The sequence below is a fragment of the Aegilops tauschii genome, chromosome 3 (genome assembly GCF_002575655.3).
Source record: "Aegilops tauschii subsp. strangulata cultivar AL8/78 chromosome 3, Aet v6.0, whole genome shotgun sequence".
Classification (NCBI taxonomy): Eukaryota; Viridiplantae; Streptophyta; class Magnoliopsida; order Poales; family Poaceae; genus Aegilops; species Aegilops tauschii.
The window spans coordinates 222,391,550-222,414,469 of NC_053037.3; the positions used below are offsets into that span (position 1 = coordinate 222,391,550).

Below are 22,920 nucleotides of genomic sequence, written 5' to 3' on the forward strand. Positions count from 1 at the left end.
TTGCTAGCTTTCTAGCTTTTATTTTGCTATAAATTATGTGACTTATTAAAACTATATTAGTGAAAACATTTTTTCAATATGAATTTAACGGTATAACTTTTGTTACACATAACTCACATTTGGTTGGTTAAACATTGACCAAAGTAAAATTTTGACACGCCATAATCATTCAAAGGGAGTATGATAGGTGGAGGTGATCCCGCTAGTTGCGTTGTTCCTTTGAGCCTTTGAGCGTCCTGTAAATTTGTTTGCTGACTTCTATAAAAATTATTATGCCAACGGTGTACTCTACAAAAAGTATTTACATGGAATTATAGGCATAATGAGTGGATGGACATCAATTAATAACCTTTTTGTGTACACTTTCTCTTGTACGCCTAAAAGTCCAGTACAACAAATAAGGTAATAATTGGGTGTTTTTGTCACGACCCGATCGAGAGGGGATCAAGAGGGGAAAGGAGATCAGGGGAGAGGAAGAGGAGCAGGGTAGGTGAGAGCGAGAGAGACGTGAGGAAGGGGAAAGTAGTTCATCTATTTTCTCATTGCCATCATCTGTCCACTCACACGGTTACAAGTAGGCTACAGCTGGCGTAGCACACACGCACACCCCTGGCAGGTGGGTCCCAGCCCAGCCTCCCCGCTAACTGGTCGTTGCAAGTTCAGGTTCTGCACTTGCACTCTTCAGTCCGCTGCAGGTTCATCTGCAGGCGTGACAGTTTTGCTAACAGTTATGGTTTATGCTGAGCCCGAATTGAAGCCCGGGCAACATGATGAGCAGCTGGAGCTTTCTCGTTGATAATAATTTGTTCTGGGAAGTCCACACGAATTGACTTGAACTTATAGCGCTGTTTGACATGGAAGAAAAGACCATGTAAATACTGAGCATAACAGGTTATGAAGCTGGTAGCATCACCACAAAGAACACTACTAAGCCATATTTTCCTCGACTACCTTTATTCGAAAACAGTCAAATTACTACTCATTCAGAAATATGATGTTGATTTAGATTAGTCAAGTGAAAATAGCGTCTTTATATTCATTCAGAAATAGAATTTGTAATGTTTAATAAGGTGTCCATATGAAAAGAATCGTCAATGTTGCATACTAGAGCCCCGCAAAAAAAAATGTTGCATGCTAGAGACCATGTCTATAAGACCCAGAACAGCATGTATTGGTGAAGAGGGAGTAAAATGGACAGTAGATTTGTCTCCTCCCCCACGTGAGATTCTGAAATAAACTCAGGTGGTTGAGATTTCACAATTAAGAATGATCTTTGTAATCTAGTTTCTGCAGGAACAGGTTATCCGGAGCACGTCTCATGTGCACTACACGCTGAAGCCCTGGCCATGTTGCACGCTATAAATGCTACTGCAAGAATGGGATGCAGTCAAATCATATTGGAGACCGACTCTATGGTGCTAAAGCAGGTGGTTTCAACTCAAGATTGCAATTCAGCTGCGCTAGGTTCTCTGTTTCAGGAAATAAAGCTCTTGATGTTGTTAAATTAGGTACTTGCCCAAGATCATGTAATGTTGCTGCGCACAATTTAGCTGTATGGAGCTGGGTTAGGGAATGGCAACTTTGAAATCTCGGTTGGCCATTTTCCAGACTTTGTAACGAACTCTGTAGCCGGCGACTCTGCCGGCATGTATTAGTTTAATCGAATACTAGTTGTTCCTTTCAAAAAACACCAGTAATGAGTAGAAAAAAAGGGCAGAAGTTTAATGATAGGTTTATGAAGAACAGGAGGAGGATGGTATCAAAGGTATACCTGTTCTTTCCAAGATATATCTAGGATTTTGTAGTATGGTTCCAGCAGTACCACTCGATCGCCTTCTTTAATCTATGGCATACAAGGATTACACTAGAATGGTTACATAAAATACAGTACCAGCAAGAGCAACTTGGGGAACTTCAATATCGACGGGCTTGGTAGCTATTTAAATAGTAATGAATTCTGGGACAACAAAAACTATTGGCACAAGAAGGACATTGGATCATACTCCCTCGTCCGGAATTACTTGTCGCAGAAATGGATGTATCTAGACGTATTTTAGTTCTACATACATCCATTTTTATCCATTTCCGCGACAAGCAATTCGGGACGGAGGGAGTATGTTTTAAGATTGCTCTTAGTAATCCCAATGGTGTGGCACTATAACAGCATAGACACCAGTTTATGTTCCATACATTTGACGCTTAAGCATGCAAGCACAGCTACACCCACTAGGATAAAATCATGACGCAGTATCTCAATTTCTCATATAAAAATTATTCAGCAGTGATATGAGAGATCTTACTGCTTCATTCTGTAGCCCGTAAACTGATAGTATGAAATAAGACTGATCCAAGTCACATGTTAAATAATACCTGAAAGACCATAAAATTGTTGTCTCAGTGGAGTGTAGCATATAACTTTACGTATGAGATAAAAATCCATGACAATAAGTTACGCGTAAAGAGCGGCCGATGGGCTATGCCACCTGGATTTTTACTGTGTCGTAGAGGAATAGACAAAGGAGGTGAAAATGCATCGAACCATCGATCCTATTCCTGTCCTCGTCTCCTCATTCGCCTCTCTAGTTTTGTCCTCCCTCTAGGAGTGGCGGCTAGGGTTACCGCGACCGCCGTCGCCGCTGCCCCATTCCCCATCCCGTGATTCCTCTCCTTCTCCCTCGTCTGCCGCTGCCACCCACCACTCACCAGCGCTATTCCCCACAGCCACCGCCACCACCGGTGCCCCCACCCCTTCTCCCCTCCCCTCACGCTCTCCCCATCACCGGTGGCCTCCTCCTCACCCTAGATCGAGCAGCTGGTCCAGATCCGATGCAGGCTCAGATATGGTACGCCCACAACGCTGCTTCAGCTTCGCCCCGTGTTGCATCTCCGCCTCCCAGCAGCACCATGATCTGGTCCTCCCCGTTCACGGCTATCAGCAGGAGACGGAGCATGGCGCTGCCAGCGGGAGAGGCGCCCTTCTGCGCGAGCGTGGCCACTTTTCCCCGGACGTCTACTTCGTCGAGGAGGTCATCACTGGATACGACAAGACCGACCTCTACATGACATGGCTCCAGGTACATGGTCTACACAGACACACAAATCCCATACTTTTTGATTTCTCTGGTTTGCTTCAGATTTATTGATCGATATGTTGGATGCGTCGCAGGCAAATGCAATGTGGAGTCCGCAGGAGAGGAACACACGGCTGGAGAACAGTACATGGGGGATCTGGAACCTCGCGTCACCCACGTCGACCAAGACGGGCCATCATGGTGAGTTCGACGGGAGTCGCGACATCGACGACATCCAGATCAAGCCCGGCTCCTCCTATATCTGGATCGACCGTTGCTCCCTCGATGACTACGACGACGGGCTATTGACATCATCAGCCAGAGGCGACGTTGTTGTTTTCCTTCCGGGACTCCAGAGTTCAGACGCCCATGGGCGTGGACTTGTGTGTGAGTGATCATGAGCTCTACTCTTCTTGAATTTTTATTTGGTGCATTGGAGAGAGTTTTAGACATGCCGGGCGTCATGCCTGTCAAACTGGGTGAAGCGTTATGCACAAATTAAGATGCTCACGTTCCAGTGATTTGCTAGAAGCAGCACTAGCCAATTTTACATAGATTTTCAGTGCATCAAGATGTGATGACTTGAACCAAAACCCGAACAAAGCCAAAATGTGATGATACATGTTTTGCTTCGAGACCAGTCTTGCTGCTTAACTTGAAAAATACCTATATTTTGTCACAAACTAGATGGGTTGAGTGATTCTTTGTTGGTGAAATGATCTGCCCAGATAATTAGATAGTGATAGTTAAAATTGTGTTGTGTTATTATTTTTGTTTTATCATGGGAAGAAGCCAAGCTTAGCAGGCGGGCAGAGGCATTAACGCAACATCAGTCTCCTAATACACGTTTTCTAGAGTCGCCTGGTCCGCATTAACACAACCCACGCAAAAACTCGGCTGCTAATACAACGATGTTCATGTACACAGGTCAAAGTAAGCCACAAACAAACCAGCCCAAAATAAGCCAAGGCAAAAGACCGCCACATGACAAGGTATGTACAGCGTCTGGATTCTTGGGTGGTTTTTGACTGAATGTTGGATGGTGCTACGTGCAAGATGTTGACCTCTGAACTGACACTGGGTTTGATTTTTCTCTGTCACGCTTTCTGCAGGATCTAGCACTGGTAATATCATGCAGGTGTTGGAAGTGTACCTGCCAGTTTTGCTCGGATTGGTTGAAGAGGGTGAGTAATTGCTGCCATTTTTGGTTTTTTTGCTGTTTTGGTTTTGATGCTCGGCAATTCTGTATATTTTCTCCTTTCAGTTATCGTGTAAAATGCGCAGGTAGTGAGTTCAGGCACAGTGTGCAGTTTGTATGGAGTAATCAAGAGGACAAGGTCGAGCTACTTGCTTGCCCATGTCAAGCTTTGACCAGTATTTACTTCTGTCTTCAGCTCTAACATGGATCAAATTTTTGATTGCAGGAGGCGCTGTCTGAGCTGCACTTAATGGCCATGGTCTGCTTGCTGCAGGCCAACTCCCTGCTTTTTCCAAGGGCTTACGGCGAGGGTATAGCCCACGGGTCTCTGAAGGCAGCCTTACTAACTTACTATAAACTGAACTGCATGTAAACTCATGGTCTGGCAAGTTTATGCATTTATGAATTGGAGAATGTTCATCACCTGATGTGTGCTTCATGCCGATAACTAATGCATCATTTCTTGATAATGTACATACAGAGCAAACGTGCCACGGTAGACGTTTTCTTGAAACCATCTGGCTACTTGGATTGCGCGATCAAGTGCTCCAACATACACCATCAGAATTAAGGTAATCTACTCTTAAGCAGCTCGCCAGATAAATTGAAGATTTTTCTTTCCACATTTTAAAATATAATTATCTCGTAGCTCTGAATCATTGTTTATTTTATACAACTGAGAAGGATGAACTCCATTGTGCTGTCAAGCATTACAACAAGATGAACCCACTAATCTATGTGAAGCTGTACACACACCAGGTAATATTTCTATATGTTCTTGGATGATTTTCTTTTTTGCATGGAACACATTTTATCTCAACGAGTATTCTGCTTTGAGTAATCGGGTTTCAATTCCGTATTCATCGATGAAAAATGGTGTGCTTGATCTGAGGTTGTACACCTTTAAACAGTCAGTTCTCTTCATGCTAGATTTGCAGTTTACTTGATAAAATTAGGAAAGACCGGTTATTTATGACTTGGCACTAGCTGGTTATCCCATTTTATTTTGGCATTTTAGCAGTACCATTTTCCTGTTAAAATCTAGGCAACCTTTTCTAAATAGCATATTATCATGCAAAGGTTTTAAGAGCAATCCAGAATAGAGGTCCAACCCTTAATCATGGTTATATTTCCTTCTATGATCTTCCAAGTTTCATGGCATTTTTTGTGTTGTGTCTGTTCCAAGTTTCATGGTATTACTATTTTTGACATATGCAAGAACGCCTTCACCAACTGATGTAGCAAAAGAAAAGTATGTGGATGATATGTACTTTCTGAAAATAATTCCTTCTGTTCTGTTTTTCATTATACATTGATTGCTATTTATGCTTCTTTAGCAGTGACATTATAGTCAATTTGCATTTTCTATCTTTTAGCTACACTGCCAAATCCAACGACTTTGATTTGTTCGTACCATTAGGCTGCAGGGAAATATTACTTTATGTAACATGCACATTTTTTTCTTAATCTGCTGTTGTTGCTTCTCATTTCTGAAATTTTCTTGATGCAACTTCATTTGGATTTATGTGAATAAAAGCGTAAGGGGTCCAGTGGCAATGCTACAAAATAATTCCGGACGTGAGTATCTGGATCGCACTGCTGTTGGTCGTCTCATGTCCTTCGTACATCGGGCTTCTGACAGATCCAAGTCATGGCCTCATGGGGTCCCTTTCTTCAGCCAACTGAAACACTTCTTGTTAGCTTGTCTTTGCTTTTGAATTAATTGTAATGCATCATCTCACCCATCTATGATCCATGGGTGAGTCCTACATATCCCCCTTAGAGGTACCGTTGCCTATGATGGTTCTAGCTCAAATAATATAGTTAGTTCTAAACTCAAATAATATAGTAGTATTTGTATGTTTGATCGATGCGCTAATAATAAATCCTAATGTTATAGCATACACACATATTAATGTAAATAAGTGAGACTAGGACCAAACATGACAGGAGATTGTGCCGACACAAGATAAGTGTGCACAAGCCTGCCTCAGGTGGCGCCCCATCCTCTAGTAGGAACAAAAGAGATGCAACAATCTTGTACGGACTCTGTAAAGGAACAAAGTTGTATAGATTCACATACCTAACTCTATTGTGCTTTGACATCATAAAAAGGGTGCTGAATCTTATCGACAAATATTAAAGGGCACACAGCTGTGCAATGGATTTTTTTTCTATCTTTCTAGTTGAACAAAGATAATAGCTTCTTTAATCTATTCAGAAATACTATTTGGCTTTGACCATACTATATTATTTCTTCTAATTTGCAATTGGTTGCATAACAACTATTCTGGAATATTTCTGTACCACATTTGCTACCTTGAGCATACTATCTATTTGTGAATCTGTGTACTGCGCTTCGAAATTATGTAGTTGTATACGGATTTTGGCATAGCGATCTGAGACCTTGTTTTTTGGCCTTGTGCTTCAGCCTTTGGAACTTCTTGGCCCCTAAAAGCACACACACAAACACACACACATTGCTTTTTGATGAGCATGTGAGAAGGACTTCTAAAAATTGCACTAGAAGCAAAAAAAAAAACACTGATCTCGGTGCTTCCTAGTTCCCTCAATCCCTCCCTCTTCGTGCGCGCCGCCACAGGCCGAAGCTTCATCACATCATGTCCGATTATGACTCCCCAAATAGGATAGATGATGAGCAATATCCGTCTATCTAGGTTTGTGGAACTATTTGTATAATTTCATATAGGATACTGAAGTGGAGCTAACTTGCTCAGCAATCCCTTGTGCCCGCCCCTTCGAAGACTCATCCAACCGGCTCCTGTACTCATGCCTTAGGTCATGTTGTACTTCTACATATTTGTCATGAGAACTTACTTTCAGAAGGTGCCCTCTTATTTTCTATGGATTATTTTGTTGGTTGTGTGTAACTTAAACTTGGATGTGTTATTTTCTTTTAGCTTGGAACAATTACTTGGTCTTGTAACATTCAACATAGATAATCTTAGCATGTGATTGATGTTTGAATTCTTGTTGTTTTATATGCGCGGTTGTCTATCTATACTTATCATGGTTTATTGTGTAATTTGGTCATGTGCATTTTGTTGATAGTCTAATTTGGATCTGGCTTGAGGGGTCGCCCAGATTATTTAGTTTTGGTGGTCAAGCTAATTGTTTGAGAATGCACACATGATTGCAAGTACAGAGGCTAGATGCAGCAGGCTGGACGGAACAGAATTGTGTGTTAGAGCTCACGCATGGAGAGAAAGAAGGAAAGAGGTCTGGTTTGGAAAACTGAAGATGGAAAAGATTTTGCATAATCAGCTATTCTGCCAAAACAGAGCTAATATGGAAAGTCTAGTAGTATTGGGCCCAGGCTGATGTTTTTACAGATATAGACGAATTAATTAAAGATTACGAAAAGCCTTTTGGCTTATGTGCCAAGGAAACAGCACGTCAGGAGTCCTACTCCAATTTGCCAAAGGCCAGGCATACCCTTATATATGTGGGTACATGGCCGATTGAAGAATCAATCGATCCTTTTACAACCTTACGTTCCTTTTTCTCCTACGTTCTTTTCTTTCCAGCACCTAGCTCGTAGCTTCTGCCCAGCCCTAGCAACCCTAGGGTTTGGCTAATCTTTGCCGTTTTGCATTGAAAAAAGGTCGGTTTACCTCCATGAAAGTGAGGATTCTGTGGTGCTGTGTGGATCAATTTCGCGCAGCAACACATTTGTTGATTTCATTTTTGTTTTTGGAGTGCATGAAACTTAATTAAATAACCATATGTTGCTGAGTTTTTAGACGTGCACAAATAATAATGATGATGGGACTGGTATGGATAGCTCAAACAAAAGAAGATGAGCTCATGCTTATGGATGCCTATTATGTTATGGATCATAACCCAAATACTTGAAGAAAAAGAGGAGAGACCATTATGTACAGCGCAACAGTGGGTCTTTGAAAACCTTAGCGATGCAAACGATTGTTACACAATGTTCGGAATGTACCAGCCTTGTTTTCAAGTATTACATACCACAACTGGTTGAACACTACATACCACAACTGGTTGAACACTACGAACTGAAGTCGACGAGGAATATTTTCATGCATTGGACCAGTGGCGGAGCTACAGCAAGGCTACATGGGCCATGGCCCGCCCAGCTTTGTAGCATTTCCTTCTATGAAAGTCAGCTCATGAGCCCAGAAAAATCAGACATTGGTATTCTTTTGCACTGTGGCCCGACCAATCTTTTGCTGGAAGCTCCGCCAGTGCATTAGACACTACGAACTGGTTGAACATTACATACCACAACTTGTTGACTTCCCGCGTCACACGTGAGGGGGTGTTGAAGCTTAACAGACACGAGAAAAGGGCGAGAGGGAGGCCAGCAGGGATGGGTAGGGCGCGACGAGGTGGAGCTTCTGGCGCGAGGATAAGGCTCGGGGTGGCCTAGGTCGCCTGGGAGACGATCGGCGGCGGAGGACGGCGATTTCCTGTGAGCTCAATCGCGACAGCTGCAGTGCACGAAAGCAGCGGGCGGTTTTGCTGCATGCAGTAGCTGCAGAGCGACGGTGTCATGGTCGGATCACCTCGAGCTGGCAGCGTCTGGGTTGGGCTGCCTCGTGTTGGAGTTGGGGAGCAGGTATGAGCGGACAGCGGCGGCCGGAAAGAAAGAGGAAATCCTATCAAGCCTTCTGCAATTTAGCCCTTTAACTGTTTATTAATCACGTACTATTTCCTGATGTTGGTATGTGTACGGAATAATTTCGAGGGTGTGCAGTAACCGGTTTCGGAGTTCAGGGTTGAGTCTTAAACAAAGCAGTAACTTGAGGGTTAAAAGGTGAACTTCTCTCTTCTAAATATAGCTTGTTCTAACCAGAGGTGGCTCTGACAGGGCCTACACATAGCAACATAGGAGGGGCAGCCACAGCATGTGTGTTGCTCACAAGTGGAGAGGCGTGGTGGTGCAGAGACATGCAGGACACGGGTGGTGGCGGTGGAGGAGGCATGGGGAGGTTGTCACAAAAAATAAACCTAGGTGGCAAGGTGGGTGTGTGGGAAGGCTCCAGCCAAAGTTCCACAAGTGGTGGTTGAATGGGTGCGGGCTCAGTGTTAAGTGCGGGGCTCAGAACAGAGCACTATGTACTGCATTGTATACAGCTGCAAACTCCTGTCCGTTTTGAATCTGTACTGCTCTTTATATGAATTTTAGGGTTACACATTTTGCCAAGAAAGAGCATAACTGCCACCTACCGTGGGGATGGCCTTGGGACCATGTGGATTATTGTGGCGACCAAATAGCATGATGCAGCACAGTGAGTCGCAGTGCATCGACAGTATTGATTTATACTAGTGCAAATCCTGCTCCTCATCTTTACTATTAAGCAGAAGTTCTTAGCTGTAGTTAATCTCACTTATGAGGTGGAGGATCACCGTATAAGGACACCATCTTCTTCGGGAGACCTAACGACCAAATCAGCATATCGTCATTTCTAGTCACGCTAGTACAAAGAGCTCAAAATCCGTACAAACTAGATGATGCATCATAGAGTAATTTTTGTACTGAAGCTGCTAATACAGCAGACTGTTCAAGCATACATAATAAAAATTCATGTTTTATTTTTTTAGATAATTCCAAATGTTCTGAAACAACGCAGTATGATGATAACAAAAATCAAGTTATAATGGAGCAAGCATAAGAAACTTATTGAATTTAAGGACTGAGACAACTTACAGTGGAGCATCATCGTCATGTCTTATCCAAAGAACCACTTTACACACAACAGCAACTGTCTTGTTCAAACCTCCTGATAGGATGCTTATGGTTGCTTTCTTGTGGAATAACTTGACTATGATGGCATAGAGGGAGAAGTTAAACAACAGTAGAACAATTTTAACACAGTATACAACTTCAATGTTCGCAGTGCCAAAAAGAGTATTACAATTGACTTCATTCAGAGATGACACCAATGATGCTGATCTCTTGGGTCGTAGTCGTCCCTGTGAAAGAAGTCATAGGTAGAAACTTTTGCACCAACAGACAAAAAAATAGTTTTGAAAGCACAATAATGGTGTGCTTTAAGTCATTGCATTAGCATCGGAAATAGTTGGGCAAATAAAATTTGAATCGTGGAAAGCATGTGTGCCACTTAGGGCTGTTAATGGTTTGGGCTCAAACCATGAACCAAACCCAGACTAAACTTCCTTCGCAGTTTTCTAGGACCAAGGTCAAGGTCGTGTCAGAACCACTGAACCCATCTCTATCCAGGTGATCAGTCTGCTAATCAGTGGCACCACGGACCTTGTCCGCCACGACAGCGGCAGCTACCAATCTCCTCCACCACAGCCTCAAGGGATGATTCCTTAGACTGGTGACTTTGCCATTGCTGCAGTTGCCACTGTAAGATATTGTTCCATTGTCGCATTCACCACGGTGAGCGCAAAGATGTGTTGCTACGTCACACCAGGAACAGGTGCTGACCACACCACTGATTGATGCTGCTCCATTCAACAACAATCACAAAACGAGTTCAATTAACTCAAAGTTGATGAGTGCGGACAGCAGCCGCCCTCCCTCTCTGTCTGGCTTTCTATTGCCTGCTTATAGGAAACCATCGACCCATATAAACCACTCTCTATTCAAACCCATCAAAGGCATTCACTTTCTGGGCTGGGTTGGTTTTCATCGCAAAACTGATTAAACGGGGGATCACAACAGCAGGCCTATGTGCCACAAATAGTTATATCCTAAGGAGTTAACTAACACTTAAAAGGTACGAGTTATGGGCAAACTGAAACTATAAACCTGACAAGAGCACTCTCACGCTAAAACTGAGCATGGAATTGATGTTGTAACAAATGTTATCATATCATTTCATCTAGGTTGTACTGAATCCCATGAAAATTGTTAACTTCTACATATATGCATAACCATTAAGTAGCATCACACGATCGAGACTAAAGCTCAAATGAGACCAATGAGACAATTCTGTTAGTTCATGTCCAGTGCTGCAGTTTGCAAGTGCACTTACTATAGTTACAGAAGGTACCTTCATTGCATTCTCTAACTTATCAAGGAGATTGATGATCTTCTGAACTTCTATGTCAGCCCTGAGAGCAGGATCTTTTAATGCAGCAGCTTCAAATCCGCGAATGGCACTTTCATAGTTCTCTAAGTATTTGTAAGCCTGAAAGGAACCAAAAATATTATGGAAATGGAAAGTGTTGGTGGAATTTTTAGCTGACTCTGCTACCCATTAAAGATCTGGCTACTCACTGTGGCACAATTATAGTAGAGGTCTGGATTTAGTTTCATAGTTTCATCCTTCTCCTGAAACAATTTATTGAAACAACATAATACATGCTTTACATTTTGAAAGAATGGAAATCGATATAAAAAAATCCATCTCATAATTTAAGAAATTACAATTTGCAAACTAATAAGATGCGCAGAAGCATGACATGCACAACTTACAGCGTTTTGATATGCTTTGATCGAATGATGAAGCCTAGCTTTGTCCCAGGCTCCGCTCGCAAAGAAGCTTGTGAGGTATGCATTACCCAGATTATCTATATACAGAAAAAGGCAAGTGAACGGTTGTTGAAATGGTAATCTTGCTGAAAAAACTGAAATTACATCTCAGAATAGTCAATAGAAGTTGTTTCAGCAAGACAATCATTGGTCATTACATAATGCTAGCCTAAACAAGCGGAGGAAAAAACAGATTTAATGTACTCATAAAGCAAAAGAATAATTTATCTTTTGTTTCTTTCGATACTACTAGTGACCCTGCCCTGTTGGCTCCCTTTTTCTCGAACGACCTGTTAGCTGTTTTCATATATATAACTTCTAGTAATGCCAGGAAGAGAAACCTTTCGCATTTAAATGTGGGTTGAGTACCACTTCGGCTGCGTTTGTCATTGCAGTTAGTTGAAACTATCTTTTGTTTAGAAAGAATTATTCCAGCGCAATATAGTTCAGCAACCACAAACTAAGCCATCATCTAGAAGTGGCGCCTAACTTAAAGAAACTATTCATATGGAATATTCACATATGGCATAATTTGTCCGAGGAGAGATGATTGAGAGAAGGAATATTAGTATTAGCATTGGGGGTGTTAGGGAGTATTAGTATTGGTCTATTGAGTCTGTATTAGTCCCTTGTCCTTCATGTCTTGTGTAATATATTATACATATATGCCCCTTGGGCTATGCAATAGAGATAAGTTGCATCCATAACAACACCTACTACTTCCACAGCCAAAGCACCTTCCACTTCTGCTCCTCCGCCACCACCAGCTCGGTTGCCCCCACAGAGGTTCCAAAGACTAGTGGTGCATAATTCTCCTTTTACCAGTGCTGCTCTTGCACAGAAAATCAAGGAGTAGCTACCGTTCCTTCCCGCCGAGAAGGTCTCGAGGGTTGTGGTGTTGGGCAAGTTTCACTCTATGAGCACTCAAGTCAAACCTCTTGCCAAGGACGTGAAAGCCATCAAGGCACGGATAGAGTATGATGAAGATGCCATGCGATCTAGCGATGATCATGAGCATGATGACATCATGACAGTGACCTGCACCTAGAGTTTGTTGGTGACCACCACCTCCTTTGGCAACCGGATTTTCTTCGGTGACTATTCACCTCTAGTTCAAAAAGATCCCCCGTCAGCCACCACTACCGAGATCAAAGCCATGACCTTCCTCCGGACTCCTTCCATGATCATCAACAACGAGACTGCCGTAAGGGCATCTTCTCCTCCGGATGTTGATCAAGCTTAGTCTAGTGGGACGATAGTCCTCTCACTTTTTGGTGTCTTGATGCCAAGGGAGGGGAGGGTGTAATTCTAGACTAGCTTCGTGCTTTTCGGGAAAGAGCTTTCCAAGGGGGGCAGTTGTTTAGGAGTTAGTATTGTTGAGTTACCAGTCTTGCTACTTTAACTGATTCTTATGACTTGTAAACTCTTAAGTTCCATGTTATGACGTTGTAAGCAACTTTGCACTTGCACTTTATGCTTATGCTTTAGTGCATCTTTTGAGGTCATTAACAAGTGTTTTATCCCATGTTTGTTGCGTGGTAGAGAGCATATTTACATTCTTGTACACACGATGTATTCTCACGGATTCTATAGTATAGAGAGTTTCTCACATTCCCAAAAGATTGTTGTGCATTTGCATTTCAAAAGCAAATTCTAAATAATGCACAATTTTTGGGGGAGCTCCCATATTTCATATATATCTAATTATAACTTTGTACACTTGTTGCATATCTTTCGCGAAACTTTAATAAATGTTGTCATCAATGACCAAAAACAGGGAGACTGAAACTGCATCTATTGCCACCTACGGGTTTTGCATTATATGACAACATGATTAAAGGGACTAATGGTTGGTGACCCCCACTTCTTCAAGGACAAGTGTTAGCAAGGCCAAGGACAAATTTTTAGTTGTTAGTGATCCAAGATCACATTGAGTCCATAGGTATGTCTATACCATCAAAAGGGAATCAAGTATGTGTAGTGATGAGCTTCTTGCTATGTGCTTAAAGATCGAAACCCAAAATCACCCAAAAACCTCAACTATTTCCCTAATATTCTCGCTCTCTTTACACTGTTAGGAGCCACCAAGCCAGATTCATTCAGAGAGATAGTCGTTCCAAAACCCTTGCCCATCAGGAGCCTACATGACAACTCCACTCAAAGCCACGAAAGCACTCGTGCAAGCCTCTGTACATCGGTCTGAACCTATGAACCATCGCCGATCGGAGATTCCGAATGAGGTCCAGTAGCGCGCGCAGGTGTGTCAATGCCAGTTGAAGCCTCTGGATACTTTCTCCAGACCCTCCGAGCTATACAAAAGTTGCCTCTTTGCAGTTCAGTCGGAGCCTCCAAGCTGATCATTCGGTGCCTCTGAGCTGTACAGAGAAGTGTGCAACAGTCAGATATTTTAGGTCTAACCTATATATACCCTAACCCTGTCCCACCAAGTTCACTCAAGCGCTTCAACTCAAACATCCACTTCTAAGAGAGAAGTTAAGTGCTGTGAGGACTTGTCTACTACAGTTATACTCACAGCCCCCAGCCACACCTCCTCAAGTAACAGAAAGACAAAGACCGATCATCAGACCTCACACACGTCAACTTAAATATCAGGTACATTCAATTCTAAGAACTTACACTAATGCTCATGAGAATATGACTCTAACTAAATCAAATATGTTTATATTACTCCCTCCGTTCCTAAATATAAGTCTTCTACTCCCTCCGTTCCTAAATATTTGTCTTTCTAGAGATTTCAACAAGTGACTACATACGGAGCAAAATGAGTGAATCTACACTCTAAAATATGTCTATATACATCCGTATGTGGTAGTTCATTTGAAATATCTAAAAAGACAAATATTTAGGAACGGAGGGAGTAATAGATTTCAATATTGACTACATACGGATGTATATAGACGTAGTTTAGAGTGTAGATTCACTCATTTTGCTCCGTATGTAGTCCATATTGTAATCTCTAAAAAGACTTATATTTAGGAACGGAGGGAGTATTAAGGAATAAAGCACCTAGCATGGACGAGAGGGGCAAGCACTGCAGCATGAGCAAGCATACGAGGAATGAAGATGGCCCTTCTAGTGAGGATAAGAGGATTTCAAGACTTTGCGTCCGCCATAATGACACATGGAAACATGGATGAAATATACAAGACGACACTTCATAACTTTGTCCATAATCATCCATAGGTGTTGTGTGACCTCGCTTTTAGGCCAGGCCCATAAAATAATGAAATACAGAACAATAAGCAGTTTTTAGAGTCCATATTAGTGGAGAAAACGGACTTAGGGTGGATTTCGGCACCCTCCTTGGGCTGGCCGAATTTCCCCTTTGTCCCACCATAAATACCACCCTAGGGCATCGTTTAGAATTGGGTTTGGTTTACTCAAAAGCTAGCCAATGTTCCAACTTCATGTAAACTGACATGTGCAACGCCATTAGCGAACGCATTTGGAACCCCAGTTTAATCAATCCTTAGTTTGCAATACTTAGATTGCTATTCTTAGTTCTCTTTTATTCTCAGTCAAACACAGGGGATTAGACATTCATGGGCAGGCTGGCCGTGCCTCTGACATCATCGGTAACCCCAAGGATACAAGTCTAGCGGTAGGGTGCACCATCTAGTGTCTGGTGTAGCTAGGTAGTCAAGGACCTAAAGGTCGATTCAACGCAAATCGAATAAGTGCCTCCCACCGAAAGATTAAACACCCTTGTGGCTATCATTGCGCTGAGTTCAAAAAGCATTCTACTCCAACATCCACGTCAAACCTTTGAATATCTTCTCTCCTATTTGCTCTCAAGTCTATCTTTCAAACATCCAAACTCTCCAAATCCAAAGATCTATCCTATGACAGTTTGAGTGTGGAGGAGATTATCTTATGAAGCATAACCAAGGGATTCATCAAAAAAGAAAGGGCAGCCCGGTGCACGTAGCTCCCGCTTGCGCAGGGTCCGGGGAAGGGTCCGACCACTTTGGGTCTATAGTACGCAGCCTTTCCCTACATTTCTGTGTTTCCAGGACTCGAACCCGTGACATGGTCACAAGGTCACAAGGCAACAGCTTTACCGCTGCACCAAGGCTCCCTTTCAAGGGATTCATCAAAGGCAACCTTATATTGTAAACTTTTGAGGGTGTGCGCCTCCTAGATCGACTAGGTGTGCTTGGGAGCCTTCAAGGTGTGAAGGCACCAAGAAATTTGTGAGGGCTTGGAGATCATATCCCGAGTGAGACTTGACCTTTGTAGTCTATAAGCCACGGTGGAATAGATTGGTCTGCGCTTGGTGGGCCTGTGGGCGACCGAACCAAGACCTACAACATGTCATGCAATCAGATGTTCTGACATGCAAAACTGAAGGTTAGAATTACCATGTTTTAATAATTTCTAGAGAATAAGAAAATAAAAACCAAAAGCAATTTATGCCCTAGGAGGCAGAACATGCTTAAGAACATATTCCTGGTCAGAAAATAGGTTAAAGATCTTGAGTGGCCATTTTAGATTTCTGATTATGCATCCATACAGCTAACTCGAGCTCAAGGTCATACAATGTATTGATAATATGCAAAAATCACATAATCAATGCATCTTCAACTCAAAAATCACCTACTATATTTTATCAGCAAACTAACACCATGGAATTAAGACTACAATACCATCTCTAGCTAGGTGAGAGCACATAACATATGCAAATATATTTAGAAACAAGGGACTCATACACCAGGAATTTCCATCTTTTATGTCCAGCATTACAGCTTCTTTTGCATGATTAATGCTCTCTTCCACTAACAACGCTTGGTCTTCACTAGCTGCAGATGCAAATAGAAAATACATGAGTGCAACGAGATGAAAATTTGCCGACAACAAAAATCAGCTTCTATCAAACTAGGTGCAAAATATTATCTAAGAGGAAAAAACTCATGCACAGAAACAATCAACAATAGATAATCCAACACATCAGAAAATTATGTTGAACTTCCCCAAAATAATAACTCTTAACCAATAATGCCTAGTCCTTTTTGTAAAGCGGATCGGTGAGCAAGAGGCTAATCTGAACACCTATGAGAGAAAAGGACATACCATAAATTAAAGCTCACGGACCACCCATGAAGTTCTCAAATTCTACTCAATTTAGTGACAACTCCATCAAAAAGGAAACTAACCAATTCAAGCCAAAATCAAGATTATCTATGGAGCAAGGCTTATACAACGGAAATGGGACTAAGCAAAAATCACTAATTTAAACTATCAAAGTCTGATTTGTGTTAAGGGGTATTACTATTCGTCTAGGTGTTCGTATTAGTCTAGATTTCCTTTCTTGTACTCCAAGTCCCCCGTACTATATATTTGCCCCTTAGACTATGCAATAGATGCATTCATAATATCCTATCATGCGCCTAGGTTTAGGGGAAAAAATCAGACATCCGCAACTCGTCCTCTCGATCACCTCCCTCAGCCTCTCCCCCGATCTCATTCTTATCAAATGGATTCCACTCCTCCCTATCGATTCTTTTTTCGGTCCTATGGATGATCCCTCCTCTCCGGCATGAAGCGTCAGGCCCGTTTTCGTACTCAATCTCGACTGTTTCCCAGTCTTCCCCCGTTCCCATCATTTTTCACGGTCCAAGCTTCCAATGGCCATCTCCTTGACTGGATCGACATCATAGCACATGGGTGCTGGAAGCTAGAGTCCCTGGGTCGAAGCCATCTTCTCCCAAGATAGTGCTAGGATCAAAGAGCCCCTGGATGATGCCTCCATTGATAGTTCTAGGATCAAAGTTGCCGGAAATCCAACGGAGCACATCGATGCTCCACTCTGGTGCTGGGTCGAAGCAAGAGTCCCCGCCCAATATGTGATGCCTTGGTCGCCACCACTCATCATTCGCATCTTCAGGCCGCCCCCATCCACTAGGACCTCATGCCACCTCTAGCTAGACATGTGTCGTCGTCGTCCCTCCCTCTGAATTGCAAGATCCTCTTTGTGAGTTCCTTCCTTGTCTTCCTTGAGAAGGCTAGATCTATTTTTCTCTATCTTCGGCGGCATCGGGTGGGTCCCTAGTCCACACCTTCTATACTGGCGTGGCTAGGGTTACACAGCTTGACCCGGGATGGTTCAGGGCCTCGAGACCTACGCAGCTTCACATCTCGGGTCTTGTATCTTGTCTGCATCTACTTCAGGCTCGCGACCCTCTCCGGGCTGAGTACTCTAACTTCATCCGTCATGGGATCGCCCTTTCAGAGGGACCAAGGGAGCCCTCGGGATCATGTCTCGCATTCTTTGCTCTACAACCTCGTTAGTAGCCCTCGAGTGCCAGGCGATCTTTTCTTTGCAGATTGTGTGGGACTTGTTGAAACTCCTTCACACAACTCTCGAGCCTTTTGGAGAAACCACTAATTTTATGGATGCAACTTATCTCTATTGCATAGCCCAAGGGGTATATGCATATTACACAAGACTTGGGTACAAGAAAAGAGACATAGCCTAATAAGGACTGCTAGACCAATACTGATACTCCTTAACATGGTGGGATCGCATGGCATGAGAAATATAAAAGCACAACAGACTTGGTAGACACAATGGAAAATAGAACAAAGCTAGAAGCTAGGAAGCACACATGAGACAATGATACATGAGCCATCGTGTTTGCAAAAGAGGCTAAGTAGGAGGCGGTGAGGATAAGATGCTGACGAGGAGCAGCGGAAAAGAGCAACTAGCGGACGAGCGCCCAACAACAGTTGAAGGTGCATGTGCGAGATGGAGTCGGCAAAGAAAACCGTTGAAAAATGACCAAGCGTCGAGGAAGAAAGACAGTGCCTCATGATGACATTTTTTCTTGATTTTCTTAGAAACATTTTTTCTTGATTTTCTTAGAACATCGCCCGACACAGATGGACATGCAATCAGGAGAACAGAGGTGACCAAGAAGTAACAGGCCCAAGCACTAGCAACACCCAGCTAGCACAGCCGTACACAACATCAGGGGCAACTTGAAAGGAGATTCCTAGCAATGGTGGCGGTGGCCGGAAGGGCAGAAGCGACATGGATGGCGGAGAAGGGCCTGACTGGCATGTGTAGGCAGTAAGCTGGCCGCACTCGTTGATTTGGGAGATGTTGGCGATGGAAAGGAGGCGGCAGCCCACGTCTAACCAGCGGGGGCACACGTCTGGAAGTGGGCACACGCTTGAGCAGGGGTCAGCACGTGGCGTTGAGCCCAGGAGTCGTCAGCTCGGGTAGGAGTTCCTCCCTCCCTCTCTCTCTCTCTCTCTCTCGTCCATTCCGACTTCCCCCATGCTCGTCCCTCCGAACAAACTCGACATCCTCTTGACGGTACTGTCGAAACGAATCTATATTGGCCTATGTCTCTTTACGTATTTGTATTAGTATAGATTTCCTTCCTTGTACCCCAAGTATATTGTACTACATGTTTGCCCCATGGGCTATGCAATACATCTAAGTTGCTCCTCTAACAACAGGCACAATGGCACAATGACATCAGCACTACAACTAATAGCCAATGCTTCAATACAATACTAAGTCTCGCGATAGTCTTGTTAAAAACTTCTTTACTTATCATCCAAGTAATGCTGTAAGATAATTTGAGCAAAAATGGCAGATTAATTTTATTATCTCACACAAAAAAGAGCAGAAAATTTTCTTGTAATTGTATACAAAAAGCAGATTATGCATGCCTAGCTATTCATCGGTGGAGTTAGGGCGGTGGCATAGTTTGCAATAGAACTTTGGACTTTGAAAAACCATCGGCTGAGTGATAGAAGACATCCTTACATTGAGCCATACTCCTTTCAAGCATTGAGAGTTGACATAGTATTTTCTTATCTGTGCCCTGCCAAATGAAATTATGCTCTGGAGAATTAAGAAACATATAAGAACAGAATAAGTAACTACATCCAGATTAATTTACCTTACTTAGTGCTAATAAGAAACAGTTCCTTGCTGATGCCAAATTCCCCTTCTTCCAGATGCAGTTACCCAAACATAGCCATGCATCCACAAGAGATGGATTCAGCTTTACCTATCCAGAGCAACAGACATTATTTAGGATTCTAACCAGGCAAACTCCAGGAGCAAGAGAAGGAATTGTTTAATCTTCTGCTACGTACTGCTTTGGATAAATGCTCTTCAGCCTCCTTACAATAATCTGGGAAGACATCGAGTATTTTCCCCATCAAAAATTCATAAATAACACGCTCTTCTGGGGATTTTCTTTGCTCTGTAACGTATGAGAAACTAAAATTAATACAGAAACAGAGCATGGCAGGAACATTTCTACAAGGGTGAACTATTACAAGAAATCTGATGAAGATACATATGCACATATTTATATGAATAGGCGTAAAAACAGTTCGAATAGTTTCCAACCAATCTGAACTCTTTCTTTAAGAAAACCAGTCAGATAATTAGTTTACTTTCTTTTAAAGAAAAGGTAGACCATTGTCTACCTTATGCATTCAAAACGAGCCATAGTCCAGGTGACCAGAGGTCAATTATGTGAGTTTGGTGGAAACAGAGAGCTAGGCACAGCAACATCCATTCTAACTCTCTGGAAGCCATTGACGGAAGATTTGGGTGCAGCTTCTGTGCCAAAAATCCTTCTCAACCTGAGAAGAGACGTTGCAGGAAGGGTCTCAAGCAAAAGAATAGAGCACGGGGGAAATCAAGTGCAGCCTGCCCAGGGGTGACTATTGATCATGCCAGAAAGAGATGAGCGAGCCATTATGTAGCACACAGCAGGAAGATTGCAAAACCCAGGGGATGCAGGATTTTAAAGTTTTCCAAATAGTAGTTGTCGGAATCGGGGCTCCGGGGACCCAAGAAGGTTCGAACTCTGGGGTGGGCTCGCTGCCTACGTTCCGCTCTACCTCGCGACCCTCAACTCCACGACGATGCTCCGGAATGCTCGAGCTAAGGAGGAGAACAGTGTACCCAGCTGTTTACCCAGGTTCGGGCCACCTTGTGGTGTAAGACCCTACTCCTGCTTTGTGGTTGGATTGCCTCGCGAGGGAGGATGAGTATTTGTGTACAAGGGGAAGATGGATGACTTTCGAACCCCTCTCTACGGTGGCACCCTGCCCTCACTTATACTAACCTTGGTCCTCTTCCCCCGAAAACACATGGCGGGAAGGGTTGCCTCAACGGCCAGTTTGAAGGGGGACAGGAGTGCAGTCTATCCTGACAAAAGCGGTCTTCACCTGCAAAAGCCTCCTGCCGTGACGCGTCGGTGGGCCCGGTGATGACCTCCGTCCTGGCGAGCGTCTTGGTCTTCTTGCACCGAACGGATAACCTTTGGGGATTGCTTTGGGAACCGGTGCGTTGTCCTTGCTCCCTTAGCACGAAGAGGAAAGACTCCTCATCCGCGCCTGCTGGCGCCCCTCTGGCTCCGCACGTCGCCACGTGCATCACCCACGTGAAGACGCAGGGCCGCGTGACTCCGCCGCGCAGCCCTTGACTCGCATGCCCCTGCAAGGGGCCTCGGGAGGCAGCCTCAGGAAGCCGCCCCGCGAGAGGGCCTTGCGAGGCTCATGGTGACACTCGATGACGCACGACTCGCGAGGCAAAGCCCTCGCGAGGGTCTTACTCATGACGCCCTGGAGGTGGGCCTACTGGTGGCGCCGCGCTCTGGGCCGCAGGCAGACGGGCCTGGGTACCCCAGTCCCACGGGCCCGAAAGTAGCCCCCAGGCCCGCAGCGTGCACGACCCTGTCTGCGAAGGGAGGGGGCGAAACGGCGCGGGCCCCATTCGCCTGCGGGTCAGGCTCGACGCGTGGCGCACGACGTGGCGCTGGACGCTCCCACTTCCCCACGATGCTTCGGCAACTGCCCGGGCTAACATAAAGCTTGTCGGGCACGGCGCGGGGCCATCATTGCTCTTCCTCTGTTCTGCATCCATCTTCAGAAGGCGAAGGGGCACGGACCGGCCCCCATCAAACACTATATAAGGGCAAGGGGACGAACCCCTTGGCTCATCTTCTCCGCTCGCGCCTTTCCGTTTCCACTCGTTGCTGCAGCCATGGCGCCCATGAGGAGGTTTTCCGCTGCTGAGAAGGGAAAGGCAGCGCTAGAGGAGGTGGAGCCGCCGAAGCCAGCGAGGGGGCGACGCCGCCCTCGCAAGTCCGCCGCGGCGCCCGGGGTGCCTCCCCGAGGACGCGGGCTTCCTCTATTGGCGGCCTACGCCGGCTCAGGCAGCCACTAAAAAAGCTCTGCCCGCGGACGCGGGGGCAAGGCGGTCGTGGCCGGGGTGGCCGAAGCGGCGCAGCCGTCCTTCCGCCCCAGGCGTGGAGCCACTCCGCTGATGCGGCCTACGAGTTCATCGTGGGCATGCACCACGATCCCTGCACCTAGCTCCAGCTCCCAGACTCCTTCGCGGAGGAGATGGCGGGCCGCGCACCGCTGGGCTTGTGGGTGTAGCCAGACGGCTGCTGCAACGGCCCTTCCTGGGTGGCGACGGAGTTCTCCCCCGCCGGCTTCATGTTCCTGAAGCGGGGGTGGAAGTCGTTCGCCCTCGCCCGCGGCTTGAAAGAGGGGCACGTCCTCTACTTCAAGCACGACGGGGCCGTCACGCTCTTCATGAAGATCTTCAGGGTCGCCGGCTGCCGCCTGAAGTGCTGCATGGAGAGCGACAACAGCGACAGCCCCGGCGGCGACGACGGCGACGCGTCCTCCTCTGACAGGAGCGGAAGCAGCAGCGGCTCCCCCAGGCTCAAGAGCGAAGACGAGGACTCCGATTAGGGCGTGATCGATGCCCGAGCCGACGCCCTAGGAGCGGCGGCCTTCGCGATGAGGTTTCCTTTTGTTTTTTTTTTCTTATCCCTGCGTCGAAACGACATGGGCCCCGTGCGGGCATGTAAGGAACTATGGCGTTTGCGCCTTAACTTTAATGCTTTTGCGGTTCGAAATCGAGTTCATCCTTAGCGTTCCTTGTTGAGCTTGCCCCCTTCTTTCGGGATCACCCTAACGCTCTGCGTCGCTAGGACCCAGCCCCGAGCGGGCCTCGACCATCACTGGTATGTCAGGTCGCGATGCCTAGGACAAGGCCAGGAGGTGAGGGGGCCGAGGTCCGGTAAGAACTCCTGAGGTGCGGTGCTTAGGAGGTCCCCGTTGACGCGCAAGCGGCTCACGCGGGAGGA

At 45.0% G+C, this 22,920-nt stretch overlaps 1 protein-coding gene across 16 annotated transcripts in view; it reads right to left on the reverse strand.

Moving 5' to 3' along the window:
• Positions 1–311: 311 nt before the first annotated feature.
• The window catches only part of LOC109770557 (uncharacterized), a 33,029-nt gene continuing 10,420 nt past the window's right edge, over positions 312–22,920 (reverse strand). For 6 of the 16 annotated variants that reach the window (XM_073510351.1, XM_020329285.4, XM_073510353.1 and 3 more), the window contains 12 exons: positions 19,898–20,007; positions 19,699–19,809; positions 19,563–19,620; positions 16,495–16,584; positions 11,708–11,802; positions 11,510–11,563; positions 11,283–11,420; positions 10,176–10,233; positions 9,968–10,082; positions 2,301–2,370; positions 1,772–1,843; positions 312–845 (listed from right to left, as the gene is read on the reverse strand). In XM_073510351.1, coding sequence (XP_073366452.1) covers positions 729–845; positions 1,772–1,843; positions 2,301–2,370; positions 9,968–10,082; positions 10,176–10,233; positions 11,283–11,420; positions 11,510–11,563; positions 11,708–11,802; positions 16,495–16,584; positions 19,563–19,620; positions 19,699–19,809; positions 19,898–20,007 — 1,088 coding nt within the window. In that variant the 3' untranslated portion in view covers positions 312–728. Of the gene's footprint in view, positions 846–1,771; positions 1,844–2,300; positions 2,371–9,486; positions 9,697–9,967; positions 10,083–10,175; positions 10,234–11,264; positions 11,421–11,509; positions 11,564–11,707; positions 11,803–16,494; positions 16,585–19,562; positions 19,621–19,698; positions 19,810–19,897; positions 20,008–22,920 lie in introns of those variants that run through there. The other 10 variants (XM_073510350.1, XM_020329277.4, XM_020329265.4 and 7 more) reach the window with 6 other exon arrangements.